Source organism: Hippopotamus amphibius, chromosome 3 (genome assembly GCF_030028045.1).
Source record: "Hippopotamus amphibius kiboko isolate mHipAmp2 chromosome 3, mHipAmp2.hap2, whole genome shotgun sequence".
NCBI lineage: Eukaryota > Metazoa > Chordata > Mammalia > Artiodactyla > Hippopotamidae > Hippopotamus > Hippopotamus amphibius.
Genome location: NC_080188.1, coordinates 169,783,800 through 169,809,212, shown reverse-complemented (window position 1 = coordinate 169,809,212; position 25,413 = coordinate 169,783,800). Strand labels below are relative to the sequence as shown.

The window sequence follows — 25,413 nt, the reverse complement described above, 5'->3', positions numbered from 1 at the left end:
GGAATAAAGCCCCACCCTTATGACCTCATTTAACCTTTATTACCTCCTCAGTGTCCTATTTCCGTATCCAGTCATATTGGGATTAGGAATTCAATGTATAATTTGGGTGGAGAGCACAATTCAGTTCATAACACCCATGTAACACATTGTAGTCACTTTGATATTCTTTATTTTACAATAAGAAAGTACAGTTAGTCTCTATCAAGCTTATATTTTACTGGAGGGAGTGAAAAAAAACCTCTATCTAGGCTCTCTACACTTAATATTTCCTCACCTATACAATGAGGAAATTGGACTAGTTAATTTATGAATGCTGAAATTCTCTGTTCCTTCAATTTAGAGTTACTGATTTCTAATATTATTCAGCAGATAGGTTTTAGGAAGCATCTTATGATAGAAATTCATGTTCTGTAAATCAACATCCTACTAACTCATAACTGAAGTGAAAGTCTTAGCCATTCTATCTGCCTCTAAAATTCTGATGATTTTTTTTCAACTAGCTGTGCCAGTTAGGTATAATTTAAAGATTTGGATGTGACATGTTTCTTTTTTCTTCCAGTTAATAATACCTTTTATTTATACAATTAAATTTGTCCTTCATAAATACATTTCATTGTAATGGATTCAAACAATACAATACGTGTAAACAGAAAAATATGAGAGTCCCTCTCATACTTAACTCCTTTCAAAGGAGTTAACCACAATTAACAGTTTGGAATGCATCCTTCTAATCTTCTTTCTATGAATGTACATATGAAAATTTATGTACATATTTTTTCATAAATGAGATCATGTTGTGTATATTCTGCTATTTAAATTTTTTCCTCAGCATTGTGTCTTGGGATTTTCATAAATACCAAGATGTATGTAAATCATTTTTTAAATGGCTGCATGGTGTTATATAGTGTTATTGTAGTTTATTTAAGTATTCCCCTTTTGTTGGATATCACTTTGTTTTCTTTATCACTATTAAAAATAATGTGCAGAGAGTCCTTTAGAATATACTTCCTATATGTGGGATTAAACACATTGAAAATTTTGATAGCTACTATCTGTCTTCCTAAAAGGCTTTACAGATTTACATTCCACCAACAGGGAGTGAGAGTGTTCATTTACTTTTGCCGCTATCAAAATAATACCACTGTTTTAAAATTTCTTCCAATCCAGTGGTTGAAAAATTATATTTCATTGTTTTAAAGTTGCATTTATCTGGTATCTGGGATGTTGAACATCCTTTCACTTGTACATTGTGTATTTTTCTATTGAATTGCTCTAATTTACCCATTTTTCTTACTGTCTTTAATATTGATTTGTAAGAGTTATGTAAAATATATTTTGCATGTGAATTATTTATTTTAAATGTTGCAGGTATGTTTTCCCTGTCTGTTGCTCATCTTAACTTTGCTTGTGGTATCTTTTGGAATGGAGATTTTTCATTTTGTGATAGTGTCAGTCATTCTCTTTATGTTCTCTGTTTTATGTACTATTTATGAAGGGCTTCTTCGTGTAGAGTTACTTAATTTCTTGTAGTATTTTATGATATTGTTTTTTTTTATATATGATATTGTTTCTTTAACTCCACTTGGAGTTTAAGTGGATAGCCAATTCATCCAACCTTATTTGCTATATAGTTCATTCCTTTCTCACTGATTTGATACCATTTTATCTTAATCTGACTTTCTGTGTATATAAAGATCTAATTCTGGACTCTTTATTCTCTTCTTTTTATTGTGTTTTTCTAATTTCTTTACCAATAGTATACTTCTAATTACAGTAGGTTACTGTGTCTTTTGAAATCTGAGATGACAAAAACATTTTCCTTCATTTAATTTATTTTACACAACTATTCTTGCTACTTTTATCTATAGATTTTTCCCCTCTTTTCTCTGTGTATGCTATTACTTCTTAGTATTGCTGTAATCTCACTCTACCCTCTTCTGATTTGTGGCTATTAAGTTATATGTGAACTAGAAAACTAGATAAGAGATTGCTGGTATTTTAGATAAAATAGTCTCTAAATCAGGGAAATGAAGAATCATGACATTGATTTGTGGGTAGAATGTTTATCCTTTAATATATAAAATTTACTACATACATTTCAGTTTCTCAGAGGCTTAGATTTTTTTGTTGTTTCTAGGTTCTTGGTAATATTTTAAATAGTTGATGTTGCTGAATATGCACCCTATATATAAACATTCATATATGTGAGAAATTTTTTTTTAGTTGAAGTATAGTTGATTTACAATATTGTTTATTTCATATATACAGCAAAGTAATTCAGATATATACATGTATATTATTTTTCAGATTCTTTTCCATTATACGTTATTACAAGATACTGAATGTAGTTCCCTGTGCTATACAGTAATCTTTGTTGTTTATTTTATATATAGTAGTGTGTATCTGTTAGGCCTATGTTCGTAATTTATCCCTCACCCCCAAATTTTTTTAAATTAATTAATTTATTTATTATTTATTAGCTGTGTTGGGTCTTCGTTGTGGTGCATGGGCTTCTCATTGCAGTAGCGTCTCTTGTTGTGGAGCATGGGCTTCAGCAGTTGTGGCACACGGCTCAGTAGTTGTGGCTCGCGGGCTCTAGAGCGCAGGCTCAGTAGTTGTGGTGCACAGGCTTAGATGCTCCAAGGCATGTGGGATCCTCCTGAACAAGGGCTTGAACCCATGTGCCCTGCATTGGCAGGTGGATTCTTAACCACTGCACCACAAGGGAAGTCCCCCAAATTATTTTTTAAACAGAAACTATGTTTATATCACTTTGAGGAACAACTTTATTTCCATCATTTCACGTTAATGAAAGTTGTCTGTTAATAGGGAAACAGTAATATGACCAAGCCCATTTTTTTTGCTTTAGGGTTTTCTTTTCTAACAATGCAATAGAGAATAAAATTAAAATTAAAAAAAAAAGAGTAGGTAAGTAGAGTAAGATATTACTCTTATTCTAAATCAGCTATAGCCAGATGTATTATATGGAGAGTTCCTTGGCTGTCCGGTTGTTAGGACTCAACACTTTCACTGCCGGAGCCCGAGTTCAATCCCTGGTCTTGGGAACTAAGATCCTGCAAGCCATGCAGTGTCCCCCCTCCCCCTCCCCCAAAAAGCAGCGTGTGTTACCATGGAACATCTTTAACTCAAGGTCAGCTTTAAAAAAAATCTTTGACCTGCTTTATGGTTTGAAAAAATAATTCTCACTGGCCTTGGGCAATTATAGCCTTTATTGTACCTAAATTGCTAAGTAAGCTTACATGAGGAACTTAAAGTAGCCATCCCTTCTTTACTGCAAATCAATAGAATCCTGCATTAGCTGTTCACTTCTAAAGCATAAGAAATAGAGAAGTAGTAGTGCTATTTTTTGTTACATTTGTATATTCAAATAAGATGAATAAATTCAACATGCTTTTTTAAACTCCATTTTAAGCTTTGGTTTTCTTAAATATCTCTGGTACTATGGGTTTGTGTATGTGTGTGCGCACGCACATGCGTGCCTGTTACATGTTACTTAGGGAAATAGTTTCTCATTACTGGACAGGTTTTAAGAGTTTCCAGGATTGCACTAAGAATGGAGCATCTTAGGGACATAAAAGAACCTATAATTTTTCTAGGTATTTCGAACTTAGAGTGCCCCAGAGATCCAGAAATAGGATAGTTCTAAATTACAATTAGCATTTGGAGTTTAGTCAGAGCTCACTTGGGCAAGAAACATACCTTTTAGGCTTTCCTAAAGCTATATATAGACCTGTATTACGAGATTCAGTAAATCAATATGCTATATGACAACTCACAAAGTGGATCCTGCCTGCAAAGACATGCATTGATTGGCTCACACAGTGTTTTTAAAATATCTAGATTTATGGCTTCTCTCTGAAAAATTGGAATATCTGACAACCTGGGCAGCAGCTAGCTAAGTGGACTTGTGCTCTCCAGTTTGCCAGAATCCATACCACTACTTATCCTGAATGTGTCAGTTACTGTTCGTTTATCACTGCACTTGTACAGTTACCCACTTAACTAATTTATAACCATCAGTCTACATCTCTTTCTATGTGTCTGGTGCAGTTAAAGTAAAAATGAGTAGATAGCAATTTAATATAGTTAGAACAATCAACTCATTTTTTCCAGAAACACATTATACATTCATGTCTTCATTTTCTGTTGCATTTTTCGGATGCAATACTTAATCCTGAAATACTTTATCTACTCTCTGCTGAATCCCATTCACTTCATCTCCCAACATCTTGAGTCTGCCTTGATCACCTCAGTCTGCGCTAGTGTCTTCTGACACTAGTTTATGGACACTTATTTTGCCCACTATTATAAGTTTATTATAGTAGAGATTTAGAAAACCTCATTCAATTAAAAAATAATTGTGTTCCTGTGAAGAGGCCTTTGATTAGTCTTTTCTTAATATGGTTCACAGTTCATTTTTTCAAAGAAATACATATATTGTTGTCATTTGAATACTAAGAAAGTAGTAACTTAAATTTTTATTTCCTTAGTTTTCCTAGTTGGCCTTTGAACTCTAAATATTGTTTTCCTTGCTTTCAGTTACAGATGAGGACACAGTAAAGAGGTATTTTGCCAAGTTTGAAGAAAAATTTTTCCAAACCTGTGAAAAAGAACTTGCCAAAATCAACACATTTTATTCAGGTAAGTAGTTTTTTTTTTTTTTTACAACATACAGGAGACAATTTCTGCGGCTAAGGAAGGAGAAACTCTACCATGTCATTGTTGAAACCTCTGATGATTTTAAAATTGGGGCTTTTCTTACTATACTTCAATTAAGGATATTTTCTTTGGCTGAGGTAGGAATGCATCTGGTGCTTCACTGTTTGAGCCTTATAATGGTCATTGCCTAGTTCCTTTGCAGTTGCAAAGATTTCAGGACCTCCTTATGAATCATTACCTTGATAGAACTTCAGTATGACTCAGTCCAGAGCATTAAAGAGTCAGAAACGTGATTTTATCGTTTCTCTGAGCTGAATGACACAGTTGCAGCTTATTAATTATGTTACTTTTATGCCTTTCCGATGTGTGGATCACTCATATCTGTCCCTCTAGGGCATGGTCTCCAGAATGGCATCTATAAGATGCTATTGGAGTTGAGAAGAAAATATTAGAACTTCTATTTATTTATGCCTTTAAAATTTTATTTTTTATATGTGTTTACTCCTGTATTCCTTTAACATCTGTTTTTCCATCTCATAGAACTCAAATTTTTTGACTCCCTCATTCTGTTCCAGTTGACCAGGCTCCTCCCAGAATTATTTTTATTTCCATCAGTCCTTGTGCTTTTAATCCCTTTACCCTCATTGCCTTGTATTGACTGCCTCTGCCTGCCAAAACTCCAACTATGGACCAAGCCAGCCTTTTACCTTCTTCACACCTGCCCCCAGGCTGCTTAGGATAGTTGGGGGAAAAAAATCACAGCATAACAAATTTGAACCACTGTAAATTCATTGTTGCATTCTTGACTATGTTCTCAAAGCTGCCTGTGGGTCCTGATCAGTGCCCTTTTCCATATTCCATAGTGGTTTTCTAAACCCTATACCATTCTCTTGAATTCTCTGACCCGACCATCTTCCCCATCATATTCGTTATACCTCCTACTTTACAAATAAAAATAAAGGCCTTCAATTCCTGTTGGTGTGTAATACTTATGCAGATTTATGCCACTCCCCGCACCCCAAATACCTATAGACATTCTTATCCTTATTTATTTTCCTCCAATATTTGTAGAAAAGATATACTTCTTCAGTCCATGGCAAATTCTATAACTACTGACTGATTTTCAGCTCCTGGAGACCTTGTTCCAGAAATTATTTCCTTTGAGACTTATTGAATAAATGCATTATTAACCTCCATTTTCACTGGTTTAGTCTCCTTAGCAAGTCACTCCCTTTAAACAGAAAAGGAAGGAAGGAAGGAAGGTAGGAAGGAAAGAAGGAAGGAGGGAGGGAGGGAGGGAGGAAAAAGAAAAGGAAGGAAAGAAAGAAAGGGAGGAAGGAAGGAAGAAAGGGGAAGAAAGAAGCAAATAGCTTAACTCTGTGTTTTCCTTCTCATCTTTCATTTATGGCTGGATTTCTTCCTAGGCAGAGGAAGCAGTTTATGCAAAGGCACAGAGCTGTGTAAGGGCATAGGATATATGCACGTCCTTTTCACTATGTTACAAGCACCTAGAAGACAGAGACAAAACAGAAATATTATTTGAAACCATGCAAATGCATAGATTTTCAGCAAGGGAAAAATGTACAGAAGAAATTATAGTGTTCACAGACGAAGAAAATTTCAACAATTAGGAGGTAAGAGGATAAAGAGGAACTAGCAATGTAGACAGAGGAAAGGGCAGCCATATAATGTAGAATGAGGAAAAGGAGACTAAAAGAGGAAGGCATTGCAATGCAAAGAATATTAGACTGAGAAAAGTCTGTTGGATATGATCTAAGGTTGTAAGTGAGAAATATACAAGGTCAAGTTTATCAGCATTTTTCTTTTACTGTGATTGTTCTGGGAAGAATCTCTGAACCCAACTCTAATTGGATAAATTAGATTACAAAAAAATAAATAATGCTTCTTAATTTACAAAGAAAAATAAATATCTGCTCTCAACAATAGATACATACTTTATATATTTTGAGTCACAGGAAAAAATACATACAAATTATGACCTCATTACACAGACAGATATAGGTGTTTTATGTATTTTGCATACATCTGTATATGTGTGTATGTGCAATATATTTGAATAAAAATATTTTCTCATGGAACAATACTTATTCTTACGACTTGTAATATATTCTGTATTCTCTATTTAAGTATTTCTGTTTGATTTTTTTAAAAGCTGATTTGTGATACACTAAATTGCTCATAATCTCATACCGGGTTACAACCCTCAGTTTGAAAAATGGTATTTTAGACTTGGTTACTTTTCAAAGATAATTTTAGACTTTATACTACTAAAAATTGGGAGGCTATGACTTAATGACTTCCTTTCTCTCTGCATATTGGCAGAGCCATTAGGGCATGTCTTTTGATGTCATCAAGGAGTAGGTACAAATTGATAGTCTTCAGACTGACTTTTTGCCAGGTCAGGAAGTGATGGGTAATATGAAGACATGATTGACAGAAATAGAATTTGGCGCTTGTCCTGGGTAGTGTCATTTTTCTCCTTATTAAGCTGCCTTCTCCATGGCAGATTGTCTTGTATACTGCAATCCTCAGATACGAGGGCACATGAAAAACTATAAATAATATAGGGGTGAATTCGTCTTATAAACCCTACCTCCACCCAGGTACATCTCACAGATTATTTAATGGTCAATTTAAAATGGTTTTTTTTGGTTGGGTTTTGTTTTTTGTTTTTTGCTTTTTTTTCTCAGTTTTTTAATTCTCATTTGTTTTCCAGTATCTACAATTTTTCTAAATAATTCTTATCTTGACGGTTAGCATAAAATCAACAGGAAGTGCCAAGCACTGTGGGGTATATAACATTCTCTGGAATATTTCCAAAAATCTCTTCTGGAATATCTAGACACGGGATTTGGGCATTATCAAGACTCTTGCATGTGTGTCATCTTGCTCTTCTCCCAGTTTAGAGAAGCTAAAACGAGTCAGATTCAACAGAGTTGCCAAATTTGGAGTTAACATAAAATGGTTATTTTTTAAGTGAGATATAGTATTGACTGAAATCTTGAAGTACCTCTTCCCCATAAGTGCTATAAAAGCCAAACAAACAAAACATAAAATTAATACTACTAAAATATGGATATATTTATTTTCATATCAAGTCTATTACCTATCAGTTACATTTTGGATTTTTGAACCTTGTTATTTTTTTTAAGACGTTTACCATGTAACCTTCCTGGGCCTCTGTGTACTTGTCAAATGAGCAAATTGATTCCCAACCCTCTAGGGTTTCACATGCAAGGAGTCAGAAGCTATTTTCAATATTTCACAAAATCTAATGTAAGTTATTTTATTGTCCTTTTTTATTACATAATTTTGGCTAATAAGATAGGGGTATTTATTTAGGTTTATAGATGAAATTTTCAAATGTTTGAATACCATGGGAAGAGAGGGAAATTTTTTAGAGATATCCTTTGCTGATCACTGACCTATAGGTCTCCCAGGTTGGCTAGCACTGAAAATGGTTATCAGTCAATACAAACTGAAGGTTGTAGTGTTAGAAACTTTTTTTTTTATGATGACCAGTAATGTCCTTTTCCATTGGGATTACAAATTACTTCATGTCACATCTTTTTCTTTTCTTGAACCAGTTTGCTTTCTCCCTCCATTCAAAATACCTGGCTTCTGAGCAGTATTTTTATGCACCTGCATTTAAAAAAAATCTTAGACTGTATCTGTTGCTTTTCAATTCCACAATTAAAACAGGCAAACCCTTTTTATTGGTTGGACTATTTTAAATAGCTAAATGCTTTTTCTTTTGTTTCTAAACAATTTCAGGATTTTTTTCTGGCATGTCCTAATTTTTTGACTTTGGTTTTTATGTTAAGAATTCACAACACTGTTATGTGCTTTTCCTTTCTTTACCAGAAAGGAGGGAGGAAAAGAAGGAAATTGCAGTAGTGTTATTTATAAGTAGGAAAATAATGGTAATAGAAACAAATTTATTTCTTGGCTATAAAATATTTTCAGTCTCCATGTAAATATAAGACCAATTAGATAATAATTATTCAAAACTATTCCTATTATACAGTTATTCCTATAATTCTATTATACAGTATCTTGCTGTATGTTTATTTTTCTTTATTCTTATTGAATTTGAGGCACTGTATAACCACTGAGTGTGTATAATGAGATATGAGTCTCTTTCACTGAAATATTAAATGTTCATTTCACAAGTGATCATATGTATCTAATACCCACAACTGTGACTTAATGGCTAGTTTTGCTCTTTGCTTATATGTGTGTTAAAATGTGGATTAAATATATTTAATTAAGTAGGGTGACCATAGGTTTTTAATAGTGTTTAAAATTCTGTTGTCATAGCATTTCTCCTTACATCATTACAACAGAATCAGTTAGTTAAGAGCTAATAAAGGATGGGAGGTTAGGGAAAGTTGGGGAAGTGAATTAAAGCAGCTAAAGTGGCTTGCTTTGTTGTTAACACATCTGATGAAAATTAAAATTACAATTATTTACATTCTAGCCACAATAAATGTTGCTTTCTTCATTTTGTTTAAAAATGATTGATAGGTTTCTATTAAAAACAAGCCATAGGAAACCAACCTTTTCTTTGTCTTGTCTTCTTTCTTTCATCCTCCTTCCCTCCTAGCTTTTCTTTTCATTTCTTTCTTTCTAAGACTGAAAGCATAGGAAATGCCAATAGTCATGGGGTTACATAATTTCAGGACGGCATCTTCACAAAAAAGCAGACTATCGTCTAAATTAGTGTTCTTTTAAACAATTCTAAGTTGCAACCCAATAAATGATCCATAGGGGTCACCACAAGCAATTTTTTAAAAATATGAATAGAATATAGTAGAATGGAAAGTATCAGAGTACATCTAATATATTTCTTTACTAATTATATCTGTTTTTTAAATTTATGATACTTGTTATTGTAGAGTTTTGCAAAGTACTGTGGAAATGAACATGAAGAAGCATAAATGGAAATATTTAAATTGGGTCTTTGAAAATGTGTGAGCCTTTGCCAACTCCTCTTGGAAGAGTGTGTTCGAGAAGGGCTGTGTGGGGAGTGGGGAGAGTTGGACTGTAGTGTTCCAGAGCAAGGGAAAAACCTATCCAGATGCATAATACGTTAAAGTCCGTGACATATTTGGGGGTTAGGAGGATAACAGTCAGCTGAGGCTGGAGTTGTAAGAAAATAAGGAGTGTTATTGATTAGAGAGAAAAGTGGAATAGAAGAATAGGATGTTATTTTCACACGTGGAGGTTTTAGACTTAAGAATTTGAGGTTGTAAGAATTTCAGATAGTAAGAATTCCAGATAAAAGGAGTGCAAAAATTGCATGTAATGTAACAGGATTAACTATCCTGAATCATCTATAATGGGTCAACAATCTTTTTTTTTTTTTTGGTCAACATTCTTATAAACTTACTTTGTGTTTCAGATAACAGTGAAATCCATAAATTGAATCAGCAATATGATAACATTGAAAGACAAATAATAAAAGTATTCTAAGACATTTATTTTATCAAGAATTATTCTTCAATTGCATAACAACATAATAGCTTTGCTATTTTGAAAATACCTTGTATTTCTAAAATAACTTTTCTGAAAGTAAAAATATGTATACATCTCGTTAAAACTAAAAAAGGTCTTGATAACCTTTTTTTGGCTTTTTGAGGGACATATAGGTGCTTTGAAAGTTCTTGAATGGTCACTGGAAATTTTTATCAAATATTTTTTTATCAGTATATGAGAGCCTATGGCATTAGGCAGATATTATTAAGATAATCTGTTCTTATTCAGTAACTTGATTCACTGGCATGAACAGAAATTGAAATTTATTGCCAAAATAGGCTATTTTCATCAGTATTTACAAAATTGCTTAGGAATATTCAATTTTGTTTTTTATAACTGTGTTTGCAGATTTTCATTTATAGACCAAAATATATTTTATATACACATTTAATACCTTATTTTAGGTTCTGTGCTGTTCCACGTATTGAGCTTTTTGGAGATCTAACTTTAAAAAACTGAGGTATCATTGCAAAATAGACTTGGACACTTGGTGTCAAAAGCAGTGTTTCTCATCCTTTTAAACCTATGACCTTTTGAGAAGTTAAAAAATCTCACGCTGTAACTGTAGTAATATTGAATTTTTTTTTAAATTACATATGCTTTATCCTCCACATTCCCACATAGGGATTCTCACTCATATGCTCTTCTAGATAGCCCTTAAGGAAAAGAATCAGTAGTTTAAAGAAAGTAGGAAAATATCCTTGGAATTTTTATTTTTCCTTATTTCTGCATAGGAACTTGGATTACTGCAGAGTACTTTTTTCCTACATATCCATTCATTCGTTCAACAAACATGGATTGAAGCTGCTATTACAAAGATGAAGGTGATAGTCCACACAAAAACTTGTATGTGAATGTTAATAGCAGCATAATTTATTTAGTAAAAAGACTAAAAACAATCCAATTGTCCATGAACTGATAAATATTTAAACAAAATGTGGTGTATCCATGCAGTGAAATACAGTTCAGCAATGAAAGGAACAAACTATTGATACATACTACAAAGTGTATGAATCTCAAAATCATGCTAAGCTAAAGAAGCCAGACAGACACACAAGACTACATATTGTATGATTCTTTTATGTAAGGTGTCCAGAAAAGGCAAATATGTAGACACAGAAAGCAGATCAGTAGTTACCTGGGGGTAGGAGTGAGGATTGACAGCCAGCAGCCATGAGAAGTATATGAGGTAATGGAGATGTTCTAAAATTGGATTGTGGTCATGATTGTACAACTCTACAAATTTACTAAAAAAATCAGCAAACTTTATGCTTACAGTGGGTGAATTTTATAGTATGTAAAATATACCTGAAAAAAGATATTAAAAAATTGTTCATCATAAAAAAAGAGAATTATAGAACCATTGTCCTCAGAGAGCTCACAGTTAGTCAGTAAAGCAAACATATAAACAAAGAATTGTATGCAGTGTTCTGTGTATGCGTGTGTGTAGTCCCATGAGAGCCTTAAGGAGGGATCTTCAAATTGTGACCAAGAGTTGTTAGACAAGAATGATTTTACATAGAAAGTGATGTATATGATTAGCCTCATAAAATGAGTAAGGAGTTTGCCAGATGCAGAGGCCATTTGTTTCTTGACTTATTGCTGGCATATGGGTTCTTTTTCTTTCCATTTTTTGGGGGCTTCTTACATTTTTAATATCTTCATACTGAAAGATGTAAATAATTACAAAATTTATGTATTGACAACTCTGGCTAAGGAAGCTAAACAAATAGCAAACTCATATATTAATTTTTTAACAACAAAAGTTGATGATTCATGTTACTTAGGATAGTCTGACTTTTGGCTCTTACTAATTATCTGAGGTTTTTAATCAGCATAGTAATTAATGGTTGACATTGGGTAAATCTTCACATTCATCACATATGTGTTTGTATTTGTGTATAATATTTTTTCAAATGGCTTTTAAGTGGTTGGGACATAAATACTTAAGTTGTTTGAACCTAACTACTTAATAGAAGTGTTGGGTATACCTTTTGGCCTCGGAGCATCATGAAAAAATTGCTGAGAAGCTAAGTGCACTGTGAACCAAGAAATTGTATACTGTTTTTGATCATGAGGATAATAAGATGAACATATATGCAGTAGAATTGCTTAATTTGTATAAAAAAACCCTTAGATTCATTTTCCCTTTGACTTAAGTGTGAAATTTGAGTATAGGTCCATGTCTTACAACATGGAAGACTACAAAACACTTAAATGCTGTATAAAATATGCAAATTTTCAGGTACAAAATAAAACATATACTTAATATGGCTATAGATACAAAAGAGAGTATCAAAACCATGGGCAAAGAATAAGAAACTTATCAAAATTCACTTTTAAAAATAACCAATTAGAAAATTTTAAATGATAATATAATTACCTAAATTAACACCTTAATCAATTAAACTGTGAATTAGGTAGACCTTAAGAGAGAATTTATAAACTGGAGGATAGATCTGAAGTAGTTACTCAGAATGCAGTACAAAGAGATAGAGAAGAAAATATAAGATATGTAGAAGACAGAAAAAGAAGGTCAAGAAGTGATAGTTGATATCTATAGCTTGCTTTTTCCACTGCCCTTTCCATATTTCCTTTGTCCTCAGCCAGTACCTTAGCTGGTGAGGACTCTTCACTGGGTGGGATAACCTAAACTTTAATTCCTGAAGGGGCTGAATCCTCAGTAATACTTTTTTTTTTTTTTTTGCTTTTGTTTTCCATTAAGTTTTATTATTGGTCATGGAAGTACTAGGATGTGTTCCAGAGAGTCTCCTAGGTGGCACACACAACCCTCCTTGCTACTGTTGTGTTATATGTTCCCCTTCGTAATCAGAATCACCTTAACCAGTAAACACCTTTTTTGCCTAGTGGTTCAATGGTATGATGAGCCCAAAAAAGGCCAGGTGGCAGTCTCATCTTCCATTTCAACAGAATCATTGTTGTATTCCTATGAAAGAAGCATTTCCCCTTGAGAACTAACTAATAGGCAGAGCTCAAGTTGCAGGATGGGAAGCAAAAGTTATGAGTGGATTATTAGATATAACTGTGAAAGAAGCCACTCCTACTTCCGCCCCTCCATTCCTAGACTGTGTATTTTGGTTGTGGTTAGGATCGAGCCAAATAATGGTCTCAGTACTGCATTCTGAAACACAGAACCCCAGCCTTTGCAAGTTTTGTCTCACAACTCATTTCAGTAAGACTTCATATTAGACCAGCTATTTCTGGGGATGTGATAAGACCATTTTATTCTGTAGATATGCTCATTGCTTTAGACCGTGAAAATAAATAAGGCATTCCAGTTAATAGTGGTGCTAGCAGAAACTTATAAGCAGGGAAAGCACATCCATATCAAGAAAGCACTTGTTCCAAAGAGGACAAATCTCTTCCCCCTGCATCCATTGCATGCAACCTGCCTCAAGGTGGCTGACCAGTTCCCAAAGTGAAGAATGGTGCCATTTCTGGGGCTCATTGCTAGTCTCTGCTGCCAGGTAAGTAGCTGCATTATTCGATGCATAGTTTCATACCAGGTGCTAGAGGCTGTGTTGATGTGCACCAGTGATGATACCCAATCTAGAATAGTAGCTGCCTTCAGGGTGACCACCTGATTAAGTTTACAGTAATCCACGTTCATTCTTCAAGATTCATCCGGCACAGACTAACCAGATGAATTAAATGGAGATGTGATAGGTAACATCATCCCTGGTGGTGGCACTAACCTCTGAAGTTCCCCTAGGGATATGTTTGTGCTTCTGACTTAGTCTTGATAGGGAGAAATTCCAGAAACTTCCATTAGCCCTTCCTACCATAATAGCCCTTCCCCCTGGGTCAGAGTCAATGTGGAGATTCTGTCAGTAGCCCAGTATTTCTATTCCAATTATACACTTAAGAACTGGGAATATAATTGTAGTGTGAGCCTATGAACCAGCTGGGTTCACTGAATTAAACCTGGACTAATATTCCATCTATCACTTGAATAACTGTAGATCTCCATTTTGACTGTTGGACCAAATAACATTTGGAGTCTTGAGAAATTTGCATCAATTCAAAGTATATGGTAGGCATAATTCTAAGGTGGCCTCCAAGATCCCTTTCGCCTGATATACACATACTTTCTCCCAGTTATTCAATCTGATACTAACCTAGGTGCTGCTATAAGGGATTTTGCAGGTATAATTAAGGTCTCAAATCTGTTGACTTTAAGAATGTGAGATTATTCCAGGTAAGCCTGACCTACTTATGCGAGCCCTTAAAAAGGAATGAGCTTTTCCTGAGGAGAAAGATTCAAAGTATAAATATTCACAAGGTTGTACAACCATAAGCACTATCTAATTCCAGAACATTCATCATCCCAAAAAAAGCCTATACCCATTAGCAGTCACTCCCCATTCTTCCCTCCCCCCACCCCCTGCCAACCACTCATCTACTTTCTGTCTCTCTGGATTTGTCTGTTCCGGACATTTCATATAATTGGAATCACACAGTTTTGTGGCATTTTGTGTCTGGCATCTTTCCCTTAGTGTATTATATCTTCAGTATTCATCCATGTTGTAGCATGATTCAATACTTCATTCTTTTTTATGGCTGAACAATATTCCATTGTACATATATACCATATTTTGCTTATCCATTCATCAGTTAATGGACATTTGGGTTGTTGACCCTTTTTTGACTATTATGAATACCAGTTTGTGTAGGTGTACAAGTTTTTGTGTGCATGTATATTTTCAGTTTTCTTAGGTATATACTTAGGAGTGGAATTGCTGGATCTTAAGGTAACTCTGTGTTTAACTTTTTGAGAACTGCCAAACCGTTTTCCAAATTACAATGTGGCTGTACCACTTTGTATTCTCATTCTTCTCAGCTTTTAAATTTTGTGTCTTCAATCTTCATCTGTAAAAAGGGGTTTTGCTTGGGGGGAAGTGTGGGGTAGAATGAAAGGAGGGTGTTACACTGAACCATGTTTTTCCTAGCTAGTTCTAAATATTACACGTAACATTTTTCCCTAGAAATCTTAGGGAAGCAGACTTACTAGTGAAAATTCATAAGTCAGAACTTTTACCAGCTTTTTTATCTTGATGATTTGACAATTCTGTTTATTTCTAATAGAAAAGCTCGCAGAGGCTCAGCGCAGGTTTGCTACACTTCAGAATGAGCTTCAGTCATCACTGGATGCGCAGAAAGAAAGCACTGGTGTTACTACACTGCGACAACGCAGAAAGCCAGTCTTCCACCTGTCCCATGAGGAACGTGTCCAACATAGGAATATTAAAGACCTTAAACTGGCCTTCAGCGAGTTCTACCTCAGTCTTATCCTGCTGCAGAACTATCAGGTACTTCACTTCTTACCGTAGAGGATAGAACCTTTAAATGATTGAGAAATTATAATAAATGGAATTACCTTGAGCTATACTAATAGGCCAATCCCAAAGGGAAATTCTTAGCAAGTCCTTATTCTTTCGGTTCTTATTGGGATTTCAGATGTTCTTATTGGCTAAAAAACAGGTAGCAGAGATGATAAAATAATGTTAACAGGACTTACGTTTTTGAAGATCAGTTTTCCAAAACCTTTCTGTACAGTATTCAGGAGTAGCCCTTGACTCAAAGAGTAATAGTTTGCTTCCTATTTTTAGAGGCATCTCTAAGTAGTGAGAAGAAATAAGAAATAACATATGTCTACCCAACTACTGCTGGCTATGTAAGAACTTCCACCTATAGCAAAATTTCCACAAAAGCAACTGGACAGTTAACTTTCCTGCAACTAACACTAATAATGTTGAAGATACTGACTTTTCAGCTTGCTGCTAAGAATCCTTTCAGTTTTATAATCCACAGGCTGCAATATGACTGTGTTTTAAAACAAAAACAAAACTTGCAAGAGAAAAGAAATTTTAAAACGCATTCTGAAAAGTTGAACTGCCATGTGTGCTAAATTATGGAAATGCATGGCACTAATTCATTTGTAATTTTTTATAGATTTGTTCACATAGTTAAATCTATAAAGAATATATTGAAAAACAGATTGTTAAACAATAAGCATTTAAATAGGCAAAAGCATCTCCCTAATCTTTAAATAAACCTTACGTGCTGTTATTTTTCCACTTTATTCTTATGATTATTACTTCTAATCTGGTTAAGATCATCAAAGGATCATACACTATATATAAAAACTAGAGGTTATACAGTAAAAGCATTGCCATGGGTAAATATTGGAATTTTAAAATAAAAAGTAATTATAGTGACATATCTGCAGTAATCTAAGTTGTTAATGCATGTACTTATTTCCATCTTTCCCTTTCATAATTCTGCTTTCTTCTTTGGTGATTTAATATTTAACATTTAAAGAAGAACTCAGTTGGAAAATAATTTTAGAAGAATAGAAAAGTAATTATATAAGATATATATGATGGGACATTCCTTTCCTTTGAAATTTAGCCATAGCTTTATAATTTATTTTTAAAAAGAAACAGAAATGTGTTTCTTCTTGCTTATGATGATAATAAAATATTAACATTTCATATTTTATTAATTATGCTTACACATTACAGGGAAATACCCTTGTTAAATTTTACTTCATTAACTTTGCCAGAAATTTTTGTTGTGGGTCATTATAAAAAGCTTCTTAAAAAATAATTGTTAATTATAAAAGTTCTGATCTATCCTTTATCTTTGGAGACTGTCTATCCTGTAAGAATACGTTTATTTTGCAAATGAGGAGAAAGGAAAATAAATTGAAAGCAGTCTCCAAATCATGGTGTATGCATCCCAAGGAGAGTTTAAGATGATCCATTAAAGTATGGAAAAAAACTGTTAAAAAGCAAGCAAGCAAAACCTAATTTGGAGTGAGTGACTGCTCAATTTTTTTTTTTTTTTTTTACTAATGAGGATATATGATCAGCAAATTTGGGAGACCTCTGATTCAAGGAACCTTGCAAATCAAATTTCATGCTTTTTTGTTTGTTGGTCAAAGAACAGAATTTGAGGATGTAGAAAAGTATATTATTTTGATATTGTAGAAATGGAGGAAAAGTACAAGCTCCTAACTGTTATCAGTAAAATCCTTTAAGTACGATCACTTCTTCTTTTCCACTGACTTTTTGCACACCCATCCCCATACAGAATGGATGGAAGCAAAATAAAAGTTGAAAGAAATAGATGACCATCCATCTTCTGTGCTTGTTTGTACATGCGTGCATAGTAGGGGGAAATGCGTAGCTATACCAGTCCTCCAAAAAGCAAAGAACTAATAGATGTATTCCGTTCATAAATCCAGAGTATTTTCTGAATATATGCTTTTGCTCAAAGAAGCAAAATAGTATAAATTAGCTATTTTGAGGACAGTTGTATATAGGAAAATGGAAATAAAAATGTTTTGAGTTTAGGACTTCCATTAATTTACATGAAATAGAAATAATAGAGTTTATAATCCAGAGTTTCTTTGTATTACTGATAGCATACTACCTTGAAATGAATAAATAAAATAACATCTTATCTTTTTATAGTAAATGCTTTTATGAAAGCATTGTCATTTCCCTCGATGCTGAGTCTTCAGTCAACTCAGTCAGTGCAAAGTGCTTATTATTTTTCATCTTCTCTCATGGTGGTGGAAATTATAATAGTGTTTCTTATTTCTTTCTGTAGAATCTGAATTTTACAGGGTTCCGAAAAATCCTTAAAAAGCATGACAAGATCCTGGAAACATCTCGTGGAGCAGATTGGCGAGTGGCTCATGTAGAAGTAGCCCCTTTTTATACATGCAAGAAAATCAACCAGCTCATCTCTGAAACTGAGGTACAGTAATCTCACTTATATACCACATATTTTCAGTAATATTAATGTCTTACTTTTAATGAAGTAATTCCTCATTTTTATTCTTTTGTTATTAGTTTCTTGCTTTAAATACCTGTATTCTTACTCGTGGTTTTTTCTTTTGCTTTATTCAGTATATATTCACCAAGGGGTTATCAGAATACCATACATATATAAATACATAAACAGTGGTTCAGAATTGTTTATGCATTGCTTAAGTTGAGTATAACCTGTGTTTGACAATGTGTCTTTTAGGCTGTAGTGACCAATGAACTTGAAGATGGTGACAGACAAAAAGCTATGAAGCGTTTACGTGTTCCCCCTTTGGGAGCTGCTCAGGTTAGTGTTTGTTTCCAGTTGTTTGGTTGGTTCATTTTACCTATTTATAATAATCAACACAATCTGTTATCTGATAAAATATACAAGTTTCATTACTTTAAAAATGTTTCAGCCAAAGTTTTTAAGTACTTATTACTATTATTATTTTCATTTTAAAAAATTCAATGCCAGATCTCACTTCATAATATATTGTAATGTCTTTACACCTTTCTCTTCTTATCCTTTACTGCTTCTCTTGTTTATTCTTGACATGCTAACTTGATCAGACCTAATGATTAAGATGAGAGACTTATTTGATGATATGGGTGAGAGGGGACTTCAGATTGTCTGGGCTACTACATAGATTCCTCCAAAATGCAATAGTTATGCCTAAAAAAAGCATTTATCAAATGATATCTACATAGTTATAGGAAAAAAATTTAAATGATGTCTTCTGTGTCATATCTAAATCTCAATAAATTTAAAAGAATTTAAATCATAGAAAGTATGTTCTCTGACCAGAATGGGATGGAAATCAATAACAGAAAGTGCTTCCTCATCCCAATAAAAGATATTTATGAAAAACCTAAAACTAATATCATACTTAATGGTGAAACACTGAATGCTTTCTCCCTAACTAGGGACAAAAAAGTGTATTCACTCTTACCACTTCTATTCTATTCAGCATTGTACTAGCGATTATGGCCAGTGCAGTAAGATAAGAAAAAGAAATAAAGGACATTCAGATTAGAAAGAAAGAAGTAAAACTGGTGGGGTTTTTTGTTTATTTGTTGTTTTTATTTTTCCTTTGCTGATGACATGACGACCTATGTAGAAAATCCAGTGAATCTATAGAATAGCTACTAGAACTAATTAGTGATACAAGATCAATATATAGATATTTAGGGCTAAATCTCACAAAAGATCTGCAAGACTTTTACACAGAAAACTACAAAACATTATTGAGGGAAATTAAAGAAGACAGATACATGAGAGAAGTTAGAAAACCCAATATTTTTAACATATCGTTTCTTCCTAAATAGATTCATAGATACAACACAAACTCAAAATCTCAACAGGCCTTTTTAAAAGTAATTATTAAGCAAATTTTTTAATTTATTGAAAGTATAAAGGGCCAAGAATAGCCAGAACAGCTTTGGAACAACTAAGTTGAAGGTGTCAATCTTATTAAAGCTACAGTAATCAAGACAGTGTGTTATTAGTGTCAGGATAGGCAAATAGATTAATGGAGCAAAATAGTGAGTCCAAAAATAGACCAATAAATATGTGGATAATTAATTTTCAGTAAAGATGCAAAGGCAGTTCACTGAAGAAAGGCTAGTCCTTTCAACAAATGGTGGTGGAGCAACTTCATGTGCCAAAAAAACCCCAAGAAACAGACAAACAAAAAAACCCCACAACTTCCATACATTCTTCATACCATATACAGAAATTAATTTTACATATACCATTGACCTAAATGAAAACCTAAAACTACAGATTTTTGAAGAAAATATAAGAGAAAGCCCTGGTGACTTTGGGTTATACAAAGAGTTTTTAGAAATGACACCAAAAACACTTCACCAAAATTAAAAACTCCTGCTCTTCAAAAGACAATGTTAAGAGAATGGAAAAAAAAGCAACAGACTAGGAGAAAATATTTTAAAACTACATCTGATAAAAGACTTGTATCCAGAACATATAAAGAATTCTGGTACTCAATAATAAGAAAACAAGCAACCCAACTTAAAAATGGGCAAAAGATCTTAATAAAAGATGTATGGGTGGCAAATAAGCATGTGAATAGATGCTCAGTATCATTAGTAGAGAAATGCAAATTGAAACCACAGTGGGATAACACACACCTATTAGGATGACTGAAGTTAGAAAGACTAACATACTAAATGTTGGAGGACCAAGAACTGTGATATTACATATGCTGCTGGTGGAGTCACATATGCTGTTGGTGGAGCATAAAATGATATAACCACATTGGAAAATAGTTTGGCAGTTTCTTAAAAAGTTAAACCTTCACCTACAATAAGATCTAGCCATCACACTCCTTGGTATTTACCCAAGACAAATGCAGGCATATGTTCATATAAAGACAAATGTTCATAATAGCTTTATTCTTTTTTTGTTTGTTTTAAAGAAGACTATTCTTTTTTGTTTAATTTATTCATTTATTTTATTTGTTTATTGGCTGTGTTGGGTTTTCGTTGCTGCACACGAGCTTTCTCTAGTTGCTGCGAGTGGGGGCTGCTCTCCATTGTGGTGTGCGGGTTCCTCATTGTAGTGGCTTCTCTTGTTGCAGAGCACTGGCTCTAGGCGCGTGGGCTTCAATAGTTATGGCACACAGGCTCGATAATTGTGGCTCACGGGCTCTAGAGCACAGGCTCAACAGTTGTGGCGCACGGGCTTAGTTGCTCCGAGGCATGTGGAATCTTCCCAGAGCAGAGCTCGAACTCGTGTCCCCTGCATTGGCAGGTGGATTCTTAACCACTGCGCCACCTAGGAAGTCCCATAGCAGCTTTATTCTTAATAGCCTAGAGCTGGTAACAACCCAGATGTCTATCAGATGAATAGATGAACAATGTAGTATATCCATACAATGGGATAGTACTCAGCAATAAAAAGAATAAACCTTGATCTATAGAACAATATGATGCATCTCAGAATACTTTTTCTGAGAAAAATAAACCAGACCAAAAAAAGAATATATACATTATGGTTTTGTTTACCTAAGACTCTGGAAAATGCAAACTAATATGTAGTGGCAGAAAGCAGGTTTCAGTTGCCTAGGGGTGGGATGGGATGTAATAAGAGGAAAAGAATTACAGAAGGGCATGAGGAGACTCTTGGGGATGATAGATAATGTTCGATGCATTGGTTATGATGATAGTTTCATAGGTGTTTGCATATGTCAAAATATCAAATTTTATACACCTTAAATATGTGCAGTTTATTGTATGTTAATTTAGTCAATAAAACAGTTTTAAAAAAAAATACACACAGGCATATTTTAGTCACTCTGCTTGAAAATAAAAGAGAGAAAAATCTTAAAAGCATCCAGAGAGGAAAGACACAAATTGTATACTTTAAATATGTGCAGTTCATTATATGTCAATTATATTTCAATAAAGCTGTTAAAAATAAGGAAATTAATTTTGAAAAATTAAGTCTTTAGGAATGCGTGTAGAAGTGATAGAGCTAAAGAAAACATAGAAATGGTTATCTCTAGTGAAGAGGGAAGGATTTTAGATCTGGAAGGGATAAGGACTTCAAAGTAATGGAAATATGCTCTTCTAAAGATGGGTGATAGATTAAAGTACCCTTTATTATTCAATCTCTAATAGTCCAAATACATTATTTATATGTATATAAGTATATATGTGTATATGTATATATACACACACACATATATCCTCTTGTAAATATGACAAACTGCACAATCTTTAAATTTTTTTTGAGAAAGACAAATGACCATCTTCCTTCTGAATGCTTTCAGTCCTAAACTAACAATACAGTTCTCTATTACTGATAAATAATGTCAGTCAGAGGAAATCTCAGTGCATTTTTTCATTTAAAGGTTTTTAGAAAACATTTGAAGTATCTTAAATGTAATATCACCCTAACAATTGCTTTTACAACATTCATAGCAAATATTTAAATCGATAAGATCATCTCCATGTTTCTCACCCCTTATGTTTAAAATATCAGGCACGTTCTTTACTTTAGAAAGCAGTAGATTTCTCTTTATTATTTTCTAAATATAAAATTACATTTATAATAGAGAAAAGTAATTTTTGCTTGTACACATCCTGGAGATTCTGACATGCTATTCAGTTGAGAATCTCTAGGATATGTTTAAAAATTCACTTTTAAGTTACTCCGATATAATACTGTAAGTACTCAGAAAATGAGTATTCTTATTTTTACCATTGTCTCTAATTATATGGTACCAAACATGTGAACTCTAATTGAGTAATACTGACTTAGAAAATTTAAAGATGTACACATTGTAAAAATGAAATTGCACTTTAATCTCTCCTGTAAAACTCAGTATATATATAATTTGATGCCTGAGATTATAATTTTCTTTATTTAGTGACTCAGATTTCTATAAAATAATTAGAATAAACTGGCAACTCAATTCTAGTATTATTGGATAATGAAGGGATGATTCCCTGGTCCAGATTTATAAAAATTCAGGTCATAAAATATTTTTGTTTTCATGGTAGAACTTTGAGGCTTATAGTACTAATTTATTACACTATATACTAAATTTCTTCAATATTTTGCCCTTTACTCAAAATGCTCATTTTCTGTTCACAGCCTGCACCAGCATGGACTACTTTTAGAGTTGGCCTATTTTGTGGAATATTCATTGTACTGAATGTTACCCTTGTGCTTGCCGGTGAGTAGTTTAAATTTTGAATTAAATTGCTACTATTCTGCTTATGTCATATTCTGTCCCTCCTTACTACCAGACTACCAAAGCTACTGAAATAGAAATCTGTCAGGGCTGTTTTTTGTTTTTATAAATGATGGGAGGGTGGGTGTTGGTTATTTTGGTTTGTTTTTCCCTTTGGATATAGTTATTCCTTTAAACATTACTAGTTTATGACTCCTTATTCTCCATCATTTTCAGGGTTTGGTTATCAAGAACCTCAGCTCCCTTAATCATAGATGAGAGTAAATAAGATATTACAAAATGTGTGCACTAGGCTCATTTACTTTGCTTTTTGGAGACTCTCACATCCTTTCCAGAACCTATTTACAATTACTTTGCATATAATTTTAAGAAACTTGGTTATATAATATTCTATCCTATAGAAGTTAAAAATTGTGAAGAGGTAGGAGGAGTTGCTAGGAACAAGTCCATTCCCAACATCAAGAAATGATATAACAACAAGGGAGGCATAATCTTACTAAACCTCCCAACATAATTTGACTTACCTCTCAGCAGCATTTGACATTGTGGGTCACTCCTTCTTGAAACTCTTTTTTCAATTGATTTTGCTGGGAAACCACACTCTGCTGGTTTTCTTATTAAACTTTGCTGACGCTTTTTTCCCAGTCTCTTTTGCTAGCTGTTCTTTTCTTTTGGCATCTAAATGTTGGGGAGTACCGCTGGGTTCAATCCTCAAATCTTTCTCTGTCTACATTCATTCCCTACCTAGGTAATCTTATTCAAGCCTATGGCTATAAATATCATCTATATGCTAATAACTCCCAAGTATATATACTCTTTCCTGTGAATGATATCTAATTGTCTACTTAGATGTCTAATAGGCATCTTAAACTTATGTGGACAGTTTTTTTTTAACCACTAAATATGTTTTCTCTTCCGTATAGCATCACCTCATCAGTTTCTCAGGCCAAAAACCTTTAGCCTCTCTTTTCCCTCATACCTCATCTCCAGTCCATCAGCAAATCCTGTTGCTCTGTCTTCAGAACATATTCTATATGTGCATAAATACAGCTGATTGACTTTGGTGTACCTCACTCATAAGCTTGTACAAGAGTGTAAAGCAATTATATTCCAATAAAGAGCTTAAAAAAAAAAAAAAGTTCTGAATCTGACCACCTCCACCAGTGCATCCTTGTCTAATCAACCATTTCTTGCTTAATATACTGCAGTACTATATATTTTTTTTCTTTCTTTCTTTCTTTCTTTCTTTCTTTTTTTTTTTTTTTTTTTGATGCAAGTTAGGTCATGTCGCTCTCCTCTTCAAAATCTGTTAAATGGCTTCTCTTACAATAAAATTGAAAGTTCCTACTACAGCATAGACGATCTCATCCCTGTGGGCCTTTTTAACTTTATATTCTGTCATCCTCCCCACACTCAGTTTTACTTGGTTTCACTGTTTCCATCCACATTTGTTACTATTCCTTGAACACACCAAGCTCATTCCCATCTATGAACCCTTTCAATTGCCTAAAAGGCCCTTTCCCAAGATGTCTACATAGCTTACTCCCTCACTTCATATAGTCTCTACTCAAATGCCACCCCCTCAGCAAGGCCTTCCCTGATCAACCTACCCTAAAATAGTATGTTCTGTCTCTTTAGCCTACATTAGTTTTCTTTGGCGCACTCGTGATTACATGACATAATATTACATATTTTGTTTCTTATTATCTGCCTTCCCATTGGAATATAAATTCCTTAATGCCTTGGCTTTTGTCTCTCCTGTTCACTGTTGTATCTCCAGCACCTAAAACATTGCCTGGGATATAGCAGGAGTTCAAAAAATGTTGGTTGAAGTTTGGCTGGAAGAGAAGGACTGAGATGAAATTAAATGATATACAGAAAACATATACATAAACAGCAAAAAGGCACAAATCTCAAAGATTCTTGGATTTGAGGACTTTTACTTTAAGGGTAGATAATCCTGGTATACCTCAAGAGTCTGTGTACTTATGCTTACAGTAACTGTGAGTCATTAATAAAGGACTAAATTCTGTTCATTGAAGTCTGCAAAGAAAATGACTTAAAAATAGATGTTATTATATAAATATCCATTATAATCTGTTTTGGACTTTTAGTAATTATAATGCTGCCTGAACAAGGAAGGTTTATATCAGTGCCACACTTAAGCTGTTCTTGATTGCAGGGACTATATATTTTTCATTTTTGTATTTCAAGTTCCTAACACAGTGCCAGACATATAGATATTGAGGAAATAATTTACTGAGCTCATTATTCCTCATAAACATTTGTCTTAATTAAGATTGTCAAATTGCATATTATGAAATTATAGCCCAAGTTGTAATGGTTTTTAGATAGTGTGTGACCTTTACCTATTAACAGTGTGTTTTTATTTGTATTTTTACAGTTCTCCTTCCCATCAATTTTACTAAAAATTAACTCTATTATTTTCTACTAAGCTTATGTTTTAATGTTGGTATAATTTATGTTCATATTTAAATCTAGTTCTGTGTCTTTGGGGATGAATGCAGTTTACTTATATAGAAGCCATGGAAATACTACAATAAAAAGCCTACCTCTAGATTATCAAGCTAGCTGTTATGGAAGGAACACTTCAA

General features: G+C 33.6%; 1 protein-coding gene across 2 annotated transcripts in view; it reads left to right on the top strand.

Moving 5' to 3' along the window:
• The window catches only part of XPR1 (xenotropic and polytropic retrovirus receptor 1), a 190,075-nt gene that overhangs the window by 108,880 nt on the left and 55,782 nt on the right, over positions 1–25,413 (top strand). Inside the window, exons 3-7 of one of the 2 annotated variants that reach the window (XM_057727866.1) lie at positions 4,561–4,662; positions 15,346–15,569; positions 17,878–18,027; positions 18,301–18,384; positions 22,699–22,780. In XM_057727866.1, coding sequence (XP_057583849.1) covers positions 4,561–4,662; positions 15,346–15,569; positions 17,878–18,027; positions 18,301–18,384; positions 22,699–22,780 — 642 coding nt within the window. The remainder of the gene's footprint in view (positions 1–4,560; positions 4,663–15,345; positions 15,570–17,877; positions 18,028–18,300; positions 18,385–22,698; positions 22,781–25,413) is intronic. The other variant, XM_057727867.1, reaches the window with a different exon arrangement.